This window comes from Pyrus communis, chromosome 17, assembly GCF_041283825.1.
Source record: "Pyrus communis isolate YQ-2024b chromosome 17, ASM4128382v1, whole genome shotgun sequence".
In the NCBI taxonomy this organism is placed as follows: domain Eukaryota; kingdom Viridiplantae; phylum Streptophyta; class Magnoliopsida; order Rosales; family Rosaceae; genus Pyrus; species Pyrus communis.
The window spans coordinates 13653149-13664523 of record NC_142581.1 but is presented as its reverse complement, the minus strand read 5'-3'; the positions used below and the strand labels follow the sequence as shown (position 1 = coordinate 13664523).

The following is an 11375-nucleotide window of genomic DNA, read 5'->3' as shown; positions in this document are numbered from 1 at the left end:
CACCACCCTAAATATCCAATTAAGTCGATTCGACTGGATAATGTGTCGTAAACTTTCGATAATTATTGAATGTCAATTGGGATTGAAATAGAACATCATGTATCCCATGTTCACACCCAAAATGGCTTGGTATAAACGGTCATAAAGCTTCTTCAATTGATCGTTCAAACTATGGTCATACACACCAAGCTTTCAAAATCTGCTTGGGGCTATACCATTCTGCACGCAGCTACTCATTGTCATCAACCTTATTCACTATCACAATTAATTACTGGGTACGAGCCTGATGTCCCACGCTTACGTGTGTTTAGGTGCGCAACTTATGTGCTAATAGTGCCGCCACTACGTACCAAACTAGGTCTTCAAAGATCATGTGCCAATAATGTCACCGCTACATACCAAACTAAGTTTTCATATAAAAATGGAATATCTATGTAGGTTATGATTTGCCATCAATTATTAGCTACTTAGAGTTATTGACATAATTTCATTGAGTTAGTTGCGACCCTTGATGAGGAGTCTATATGTCGGTTAAAGTTAAAGAAGAAATAGGACTTTTGTTCAATAAGATTTGAAATAAGGGTCTGTTCACAAATAAATAAGACATGCGATCTCTTTATCGCATGTTTTGCATATTGGCATTTTAAGGAGACAATCTTCCCTTCATTAGGGGAAGATAAGAACATTAAAGTTCCTGAAGAACATCACGAATAATCGTGGATTAACCCCACTATCTCTAATCTAAATATCCATGCTACCCAGTCTGAAACTGAAGTGCAATGTATTGTAAATCTACAGAGCGTTGCTCAAAGCATACCTGCTGCTTTTAATGAATTAGCGAAGTGATGAGATCACACATATCTGTTGTAAATGCGCCTGCAAGGCTTCTCTCACCGCCATGGGATTAATTACAAGAAGACGTATTCGCCAGTAATGGACATTATGACATTCAACTACTTTATCAGTTTGGTAGTTTCTGAAAAATTGAATATACAGCTTATGGACGTATTAACTATGTATCTTTGTTGGAATCTTGATATAGAAATCTACATCAAAGTTCTTGAAGAACTTATAATGACTGGGTCAAACTGTTCTAAACCACGAACACCATCTCGATTAGGTTGAGGCATTCACTTTAAATTGAAGCAATCTAGGCAGATATGGTATAACTGTTTGAGTAAGTATTTGATTAGTTAGGGATATATGAATAATTAATTATGCCCATACGTCTCTATTAAGAGTCATATTCAGTATTTACGATAATAGTACTTATGTTGATGACATAAATCTTGAGACTCCTGAAGTGCTTGAGAAAACTGTTGTGTATCTGAAGTCGGAATTTGAGATGAAAGATTTTGGAAAACTCGATATTGTCTCGGCCTGGAGATCGAGCGTTGTTCATATGGTATTCTAGTTCACTTAAAATGAGGATAAAGTGAGCCTTCGAGTACTCTTATGATCTTTTGTATGCTGAATGCAAAATGAGATCATTTCCATCCTAAAGATGATGAGGAAGAGGTTTTGGACCTTGAAGTTCCATTACCTTAGTGCAATTGGTGTTTAGCTCAGTGCATTAGACTAGACATCTCCTTCGTTGCTTTTTGTTATTAATCTTTTGACAAGATATAGCAACATGCCTACACATAGGCACTGGACTGGTGTTAATCACATCTTTCGTTACCTTAACGGTATTGCCAATTTGGGCTTGTTTTATCCCTATACATCCTTGAGAGGAGCCTTCGCCCCCATTAGTCCTGGGTTTGATTCTTGCCTTGTTGGTTATGCTGATGTAGGTTATTTATTTGACCCACACAAGGCACGTTCTCAAATAGGTTATGTCTTTACCTTTTGAGACACCACAATATCTTGGAGGTCAACCAAGTAGACCTTAATTGCGACTTCTTTGAACTATGCTGAAATTCTCACCATATATGAAGCTACGCGTAAATGCTTCTGGCTGAGATTGTGGAACATATTCGAAGCACAAAAATTCTTCTTCTCACATCATCAACAAGAGCATTAAAAGATTGAAATCAAGCAAATCTATTCTTAGGACAACCTAGCCAACCTCTTCACAAAGTCACTACTAAAGTCTATCGTCCAGAAGCTTGTTCAAGGAATCCGCATGCGCAAATTGTCTGATTTGCAATGCTTATAGTTCTCATTTGGAAGTTTGTCAAACTCAGGAAGAGTATCCAGAAGTATACTCACTTGATCTTAATGTTTTCTTTTTCCCTGCGATTAGAAGCACTTTCCCCTTTGGAATGTTGTTACTTGACTAAGTTTTAATGAGACACCTATCCTGGACTAGTCATACATTTGTGTGATACTTGTGTCCCAAAGACGTTTAGTTTTGACTTGATACAAGTTCTCACGCTTCTCCTTAGACTATTAATATTATTCTACCCTAGATTTTTACTACAGTGAGGTTTTGTGATTTTACCTTTTATGCATTTCCTTCCAGTTTGTTTTGAGACTCCTATTGGCTTATTATGCTGACTAGACGAGAACACTTCATCAACAGTTTTTACATCATCCATGAAGAACTAACGCGACAACTACTTGAATATTTTTACACTCAAGGAGAAGTGTTATAACATAAATTCTAGTACAAGTGTGATAATACTTGGTAAATTTAGTTTACTCTTTATACTAATGATTCTTTTCTATTATGATTTGTATTACTCGAAAACCAAGTTTCTCTGTCGTTATAGTAGTATTTTTTTTTTTTCAAACAAACGATACTATCAACACTAAGGAATGAAGAAGTGAGCTCTCTATCCTCTTAATTTACTATAAATAAATGCACAAACAAAAAAAGATACACATCCTAAAGTTTCACTCTTCTTTGCTGCACCTCTCACAGAAAATAGTTCACAACACACCTATATTTATGTAAATTTTCCTTCTCCAAAATTTCAAGTAACCCACGTCGTTCATACTTTGGATTCCACGATGTGCTTTAACTTTCAATTCTAAAGCCCTTCTTTCCCTCCCTTCATATGTCACACTCGGCTCTCTCCCTCTCTCCTCTCCCCACTCTATTAACTACCTACAGAAGACTGAGAAGACTAAACAAGACAACTATAAATTAGACCCAATCCAAATCAGTCCTCTAGGGTTTCCTCCCCAACACACAAACAAAAAAGCCAGACAAAAACCCTAGCTCCCTCTCTCTCCCTGTCCCTCTCTACCACATTGATCTTCCAATTGATCTCATCCAATCCAATCCAATAAAGAAAAAATTTACAAAGGTAAGCTCTCCGACAGCTGTCAATTTCTCTGTCTTTCTCTCTCATTCGATCTCTACCCTTTTGAATAATCGTCGGATTCTGGAATTCCAGAGCTGCCTTTGGGAAAAACCCGGATAGGAAATCCGTATTTTTGCTTAGAAAACACCTATTCGGAGCATAAAGTTTGAAATTTTGAGAAAAAAATTAATTGGATTTTGGACCTGAGGGTTTTTGGGTCCATGGATGATCTCGAAAAAGCAGTACTTATATTGTTTGATGAGTCGGGCACCGTTGATTCTGAGCTGAAACAGAAGGCAAAAGATTACTGTGATAAAATTAAGGAACAACAGGCGATATGTAGTGTCTGTATTGAGAGGTTGTGCTTTTCGAATTTAGTTCAAGTTCAGTTTTGGTGCTTACAGGCTCTACATGAGGTTATTAGAGTCCGGTACTCGTCGATGAGTGTAGATGAGAAGTTTTTTATCAGGAAATCGGTGTTTTCGATTGCATGTCTTGGTGGGTTTGATGATAAGAGTACTGTTAGGGTTTTAGAAGGTCCCGCATTTATAAAGAATAAACTTGCTCAGGTTTTGGTGACTTTGATTTACCATGAGTACCCATTGATTTGGTCGTCGGTGTTTGTTGATTTTTTGTCACAACTGAATAAAGGGGCAGTGTTGATTGATATGTTCTGCCGGATTTTGAATGCTTTGGATGAGGAAGTGATTAATTTGGACTACCCTCGGACACCGGAGGAACTATCAGTGGCAGCGGGGATTAAGGATGCTATGAGGCAGCAGTGTGTAGCACAAATAGTTAGAGCCTGGTACGAGATTGTGTCTATGTATAGGAAGTCTGATGAAGAGCTTTGTGCTAGTGTATTAGAATCAATGAGGAGGTTTATCTCTTGGATTGATATTGGATTAATTGTGAATGATGCCTTTATCCCGTTATTGTTTGAGTTGGTTTTGGTTGATGGGCTCTCCGAACAACTCCGTAGTGCTGCAGCTGGATGTTTGTCAGCAGTAGTATCGAAAAGGATGGATCCACAGGCAAAACTACCGCTTTTGCAAAGTCTTCAAATGCATCGAGTTTTTGGACTAGTAGCTCAGGATCGTGACTCAGATTTGGTATCTAATGTAGCTGCATTACTTACTGGGTATGCGGTTGAGGTTCTTGAGTGCTTTAAACGGTTGAATTCTGAGGATGCCAAGGGTATTTCAATGGAGCTCTTGAATGAAGTTTTGCCCTCTGTATTTTATGTTATGCAGAACTGTGAGTTGGACTCGGCATTTAGCATTGTGCAATTTCTTTCAGGTTATGTTGGCACAATGAAGACTCTTTCCCCATTGAGGGAAACACAGCTGGGTCATGTAGGTCATATTTTGGAAGTGATCCGTTCACAGATCCGCTATGATCCTATGTATCGTGAAAATCTAGATATATTGGATAAAATTGGAAAAGAGGAGGAAGATAGGATGGTGGAGTTTAGAAAAGATTTGTTTATGCTGCTGCGTAATGTAGGTCGTGTAGCACCTGATATCACTCAGATATTTATTAGAAACTCATTGGCTACTGCTGTTGGATCATCCTTAGACTGGAATGTTGAAGAGGTGGAAGTTGCACTTTCTCTTTTCTATGCATTTGGTGAGTCAATAAATGGTGAGGCAATTAGAACTGGGAGTGGTCTATTGGGTGAATTGGTACCGATGCTTTTATCTACAAGGTTCCTTTGCCATTCAAATAGGCTAGTTGCACTTGTGTATCTAGAGACAGTAATTAGATACATGAAGCTTGTTCAGGAGAATACCCAATATATTCACTTGGTTTTGGCTGCCTTTCTTGATGAAAGGGGTATACACCATCCAAACGTCAATGTGAGTAGAAGGGCGAGTTATCTGTTTATGAGGGTTGTGAAATTGCTGAGAGTGAAGCTTGTTCCTTTCATAGAAAATATTTTGCAGGTATGATACGAACCATTGTACCCCAACTGCTTTCCTATATATCCACTTACATATATTTCAGTTCTTCCACACTTGATTAATTTGCGTTCACTTTGTCTTTTTATCTCCGTTGAATAGCTTCCCTAAATTTACCATAAATTAATCCAAATGGGTCTTATCAGAATTTACAAGATTCAGTTGCTGGGTTTACAAGAATGGATTATACATCAAAAGAGCTTTCAGGATCTGAAGATGGTAGTCACATTTTTGAGGTATTGACTTTATATTTTTTTTGACGTCTGTCAAACCTTTATGTGTGTGCATCAGTATTTATGAAATGGAAGGAAGTATTCTCACTCAGTAAAAATTAAAAACTGTGGGTGTTCTGTTCCGTTCTAATGTGTATTTGGTCTCTTCGCAGGCAATTGGTTTATTGATTGGCATGGAAGATGTACCACAAGCAAAGCAGTCTGATTATCTCTCTTCACTTCTCACTCCTCTTTGTCAACAGGTTGTTGAATTTGCACGTATAATATAAAATACATAATTGCATGGAAGTCACTCCCCCTCCTTAACACCTTCAAAATATTTTGTAATAACTCAAAAGGAAGAACGGAGTTAAAATGTGAACTAAGCAATTGACATGGTCTTCCTACCATCTAGGTTGAAGCATTGCTCATGAATGCCAAAGTACTGACTCCAGAAGAGGCACCTCAAAAATTTGCTAATATTAAGCAGATAATCGTGGCGATTAATTCTCTCAGCAAGGTTCTTCAACATCCTCTAACTCTCTAGCTAATGTGTTTCTTGTCCAATGTTTTTTTTTGTATTAAATAGCGTATGTGTCTAAAAAAGTTATAAAACTCTTGACCAATTCGCTTACAATGTTTGGTAAAATTAAAAGAGAGGAGTTCTAATGTTGTAAAGGTTTCTTTTTGGTCGAAGTTTTTTGTTTGGTTGAATATGTTGTAGCTTATAATAAAAGTACAAAATTCATCAGCCTTTCCGCCCTGTCTTTCATCTTTAAATTTAGTAAGCACTTTATGTTTTCAGAAAATTAACTACTGAAATTCATGTGCCACCCAGGGCTTCAGTGAGCGTCTTGTGACTGCTAGTCGCCCTGCACTTGGTCTCATGTTCATGCAGGTTAGCATCTATATCATTTTTTTGTGTTCACCTTCCTTACATGGTTAGTTTAGTTTTTCTGAATGCTTTTTTTCCTCTGGATTAGAATCGTGGATTGGGGGCTTTTTGAGTTTGTTGTGAATAAGAGTTTCCAGACCTTGGGTTTTCCCTTATTTGATGAACTTTATAATCAGCAATCCTAGGCTTTCTGATACTCAGATTCAGCTTATAAATTATGACATTTGATATTACACTCCTTTTAGTAAAGCCTTCTAATTAGTGATTATACTATTTCATGTTTTAACAATAAGTGTTTTTTCCCCTTGTTATCCAGACATTAGATGTTCTTCTTCAAGTACTCGTGGTGTTTCCTAATGTAGAGACTTTGCGCAGTAAGGTAAAGCATACTGTGCGGGATACCAGATGTGCTTTGATTTGGTATTTTATCATCTGCACTTTTAACCTGATGCTAATATATGTGTTGTCCAGGTAACATCATTTGTACACCGCATGGTGGACACTCTAGGAGCCTCTGTTTTTCCTTACCTCCCAAAGGCACTGGAGCACTTGCTTGTGGATAGTGAGGTAGAAAGCAGTATAACTGAATTCTTTACTTTTGAGTTTTTTTGTCAGATCTAACTTTGACAAAATGATTTTTCTGGTAATAAATAGAGAGAATATTCGCCAGCTACTAGTCACCAAGATATAAAATTAGAAAATAGCAGTTCTGCTCAACAAAAATTTATTTTGCACCAGCTGTCTTTCCCCTTTTTTTGTCGCTAACATGATTTGGTTATGGATTCAATTTCATGCAGCCAAAGGAATTGGTTGGTTTGCTTCTATTGCTCAATCAACTGATATGCAAGTTCAACATATTATTCCGTGACATACTGGATGAAGTATTTCCTGCTATAACTGGTAGGATATTAAATATTATTCCGGTAGACACACTCCCTTCAGGACCTGGATCCAATACTGAGGTATGATTCACTGTTTATTAGTGTTTGTAATTCATGACTAACTCTTAATTCTTTTTCAGCATTAAATTAGCTGTTCTTGTACCAAGTATATCTCTCATAAATTGAGTTTTATGATAACAGTGAATATGCATGTTTTTGCAAGTCTTATCCGTTTATTTCATGAATGAATTATAAAAAAAATTTGTTACTCAAATGAGTATTTTGTGTCTTTCCCTCCCCTTTCCCTCTTTTATAAGCCACGTGGGTGTTTATGTGTTTTTGTTTCCTTAATATTTGGTTTTCATTTTTTGACGGGGGATAGAAGAGAAAAATAGGGAAAAGAAGACACCAATGTAGGCAATTTAAATTCTCTAGCATTGAATTAAATGTCAATGTTGATTTAAAATGATCATATTTATAATATTCTCCAATTCCTCTTAATTCTTTTCCTATCTTGGTAGCAATGGGTTTGATTATGTGTGCTTCATTTTTATTGCTGTGAAAGCTTCTGTGGATCTAATTCTACTTTAGTGCGTCATTTTGAATATTACTTGAACAATATTGAAAGTTTATTTGAGTTCGAATCTCAAGCCTGGAACTTTAAAACTCTTCATTGTCCTTGCAGGAAAATCGGGAATTGCAAGAACTTCAGCGAACATTATATACGTTTCTTCATGTGATAACTACACATGATCTATCTTCTGTATTCCTATCCCCCAAGAGTAGGAGCTACTTACAACCAATTATGCAGTTGCTGTTGTTCACATCTTGTAAGCACAAGGATATTCTTGTAAGAAAGGTATGTGTACTTGGTTTACCTTTGTAAGTTTGGTTTTTATTCATTCTAATTACTCTGCATAAGGATTAATGTCTAATATAATATTTTTTTAACTCAGGCATGCGTACAGATATTTATTAGGCTGATTAAGGATTGGTGCGCGATGCCTAATGGTGAAGAAAAGGTAAAAGCTAGCCTTTATTCTTGCCTCCTATTTGATAATGTTGAAACATATTTCTTCTCATCTTAAAATGGTGTCCTTGCTTTCAGGTACCTGGTTTCCAGAGTTTTATAATAGAGAGCTTTGCTACGAACTGTTGTTTGTACAGCCTGCTCGACACCTCTTTCGAATTTCGTGATGCAAATACTGTAAGATTTGAATTTCTAATCTTTTTGATATTTTTATTGATAGTTTACCTTCTCATACCATAGAGTATATACACCATAAAACAAATAGTAGACTTGGTTTCTGACTAGAAAACAGATCTGAAGACAGGGATTTTCTACTTAAATAGTGTTTACTTGTCTGGGAAGTTCTTTATTTGAAATGAAAAATTATAGCTTAATGAAATTATCATTCGATTGATTTTTGCATACATCATGTATGGTAAAAGGAGATTTGATTTTGGAAAAGTTCTGGAATCCATTTACGTGGTTGTTGAGAGGTTGAGTTAAAAGTGTGGTAGAATAGGTAATAAGAGCCATTAACTAGAGTTAAGCTACAATTGAAAGGATTATTTTACACTTTCTTCTGCAAGGGCCAAGGTCTGGATAGTACGTTGGCACTTGGTTTGTGGTGTGTGTTCTTATAAATAGGAAGAAGCTGAAATCCGTTACATAACTGTTGCGTTAAATCTGTATTTGGCTGATCTCTAATGTCCGTCTCTAACTTTTCTTATTTACATAGGTTTAATATCTTTTAAAACAAGTGCCATTTAGCAACTGTATTAGGATTCTTAGAAATAAGAAGAAGCTGAAATCTGTATTTGGCCGATATATATCAGTCTATGACTTCCTTATTTACAACTCTTAAAACAAGTGCCATTTAAGCAATTAGGTATCCTAAGAAGTTGGAAGTTTTACATGCAAGAAAAAAAATAATTTTCTGTTTGTTTCCATTCTATGTTAAGGGATATTGCTCATAAACATTGCTCAATAAAGTACAATTGAAGTGCGCAATGAATTTCCTGTATGGAGGAGTGTTGTGTTTTGGGTCCGTATAATTTGTATTTCCTATTATTGTTAGTTGCGGATGTTGAATTTGTTTTGTTTTGTTTTACTTATTTTACCTATCTAGCAGCATTATATTGTTTTGAGAAATTGTGTTGGAATTTTCTATTAATGTTTGTAATGGGTCTTCATACTTTACTTTGAAATTTCCTATTTTTATCTATGGCAGCTCGTTTTGTTTGGAGAAATTGTACTGGCTCAGAAGGTTATGTTTGAAAAGTTTGGCAATGATTTTCTAGCTCATTTTGTCTCAAAGGGTTTTCCAGCAGCACATTGCCCCCAAGATTTGGCTGAGAAATATTGCCAGCAGCTGCAGGTATCAAAAAGTCATCGTACATTATTTTGAATCATGAGTTTTGATTCTCTTTTTATTATTTTGTTTTTGCATGGCTGCGTATTCCACTTTTAACGCTGGGTAAGAGGTCTAGACGTGCAAAAGCTATCTGAGAACGAAAAGAGACCCCCCTCCCTCTCTTCTGATCAGGAAAACTGGGCTATAGCCAACGTTGGTGATGAATGGATGGAAATTACGTGTACTTGAAAACCAAAATTAGTTAATTAAGGCATATACCAATCCTCGAATAAGTATGGAATTGCCAATGGTTGAGCTACTTTATATACTGTTGTAATCTCCTAGCTTAGGATTAGTCTAGGCTTCTAAAGAATTGGTGAATTGACTTGTCTCTTGATCACCAAATGGCTGGAGTTAATTCTGGTGGATTTAGGAATAGTTTACGGAATGTTCGTTAAACTAGATTTGCTTGAAGAAGAAAGCAGAACTGAATATTTAGTAGAGCAGTACTGATAATTCATTGCACATTTTGTTCTTCAGAGTAGTGATATAAAGGCATTGAAGTCATTCTACCAGTCACTTATTGAAAGTTTGAGACATCAGCAGAATGGGAGCCTTGTTGTCAGATAGCATCGTCAGTCACCGAATGACATTATCTCGTGTCAGAATGTTCCCTGTTTTTGTTGTGTCACAATTCTGGCAATGCATTTTTGTTCACCCAAGGTAGTATAGCTGACTGGTTGTATATATTTTGGTTTGAAATATTGTATCTTCATGTATGTCTTCTATAACGCACTTACTCTGGTAAACATTTCAGGTTCTTTCTGTATATAGCTTTTGTGCGGCTATGTTATGAGAAGGTATAGATTCTTCGTATTAGTTTAAACGGAATATGATAACTAAATGTATCTGAATGACTTGTGAAGCTGCTCATTTGTTCTCTCTTCTTTTTTTTTCCCTATCCGATTGTTGTGCTGCAGTTGTATATTTACGGAGGGAGTTCTGCTCATTGTATAAGAAGTTCAGTTACTTCATGGAGCTGCTTAGTCTGAGATCAAGTGCCTTGTGTTTCGGTATTCTTTTTATGGTTTTTCCAATCTTTGATTCATCCAAGTTTTTATGCTTCTTTAGTCATACTTTACTGTTTGAAGCTCAAGAAGTTTAGATTTGTTTGTATACCCTTTTAAAGTCAGTTAACACAAAAAAAAGAAGAGAAGGAAAAAGAAAGGATGAATCCCTCTGATGGTTTCATTGTCAAGTCCATGTTGAAATTCGTTTCTTGTACTTTTAATTCCGAAAATCTGCTCTTATGTTTAGTCACTTAACTTTCGCTTACCTTCCATTCCGAAAATATACTGTATTTTTTTTAATAAAACAATAAAGAGTACGAAGTATTTTTACTTTTTGGTCCATCGTTTGAGCATGTTATTATGGTGATATTTTAAGTCAATCAGGCATCGACAATGTGAAAAAGTTAAATCGCACAAAGTTAAATGCATGATTGTATTGAATGTGTCAAAGTGACATCTCTTGTGTTGATTTAGTTGTGTAATCCGTTGTCTGTCGACTAAATCGAGGGTTTTTTGACATTGTCGTTGGTTTGTGTGTGGGGGGGGGGGCGGGGGAGGGAGGATTGTACCAAGTTCTCTCTCAACCTTTTGGAAGCATTAATGTAAACATTCTTTGTTTTAACACAATTGATATATTTTTTTTCCTGACAGCTTGTAGAGTTAGACAATTGGCATGCTATTATAATATTATATCGAACCCAAAGGTTAAATAATCCCATTCCTCTTAGTACAGAGGAACTTTCTG

General features: G+C 36.2%; 1 protein-coding gene across 1 annotated transcript; it reads left to right on the top strand.

The window, feature by feature from the left end:
* The first annotated feature begins 3012 nt into the window (after positions 1-3012).
* On the top strand, positions 3013-10818 carry LOC137708379 (exportin-T). The gene is made up of 15 exons (XM_068447436.2): positions 3013-5197; positions 5359-5448; positions 5598-5687; positions 5840-5944; positions 6263-6322; positions 6636-6698; positions 6791-6886; positions 7117-7281; positions 7886-8059; positions 8157-8222; positions 8309-8407; positions 9438-9584; positions 10101-10283; positions 10378-10420; positions 10541-10818. The coding sequence occupies exons 1-13, from the start codon at positions 3473-3475 to the stop codon at positions 10188-10190; spliced, it is 2970 nt and encodes a 989-aa protein (XP_068303537.2). The 5' UTR covers positions 3013-3472; the 3' UTR covers positions 10191-10283; positions 10378-10420; positions 10541-10818.
* Positions 10819-11375: the final 557 nt, after the last annotated feature.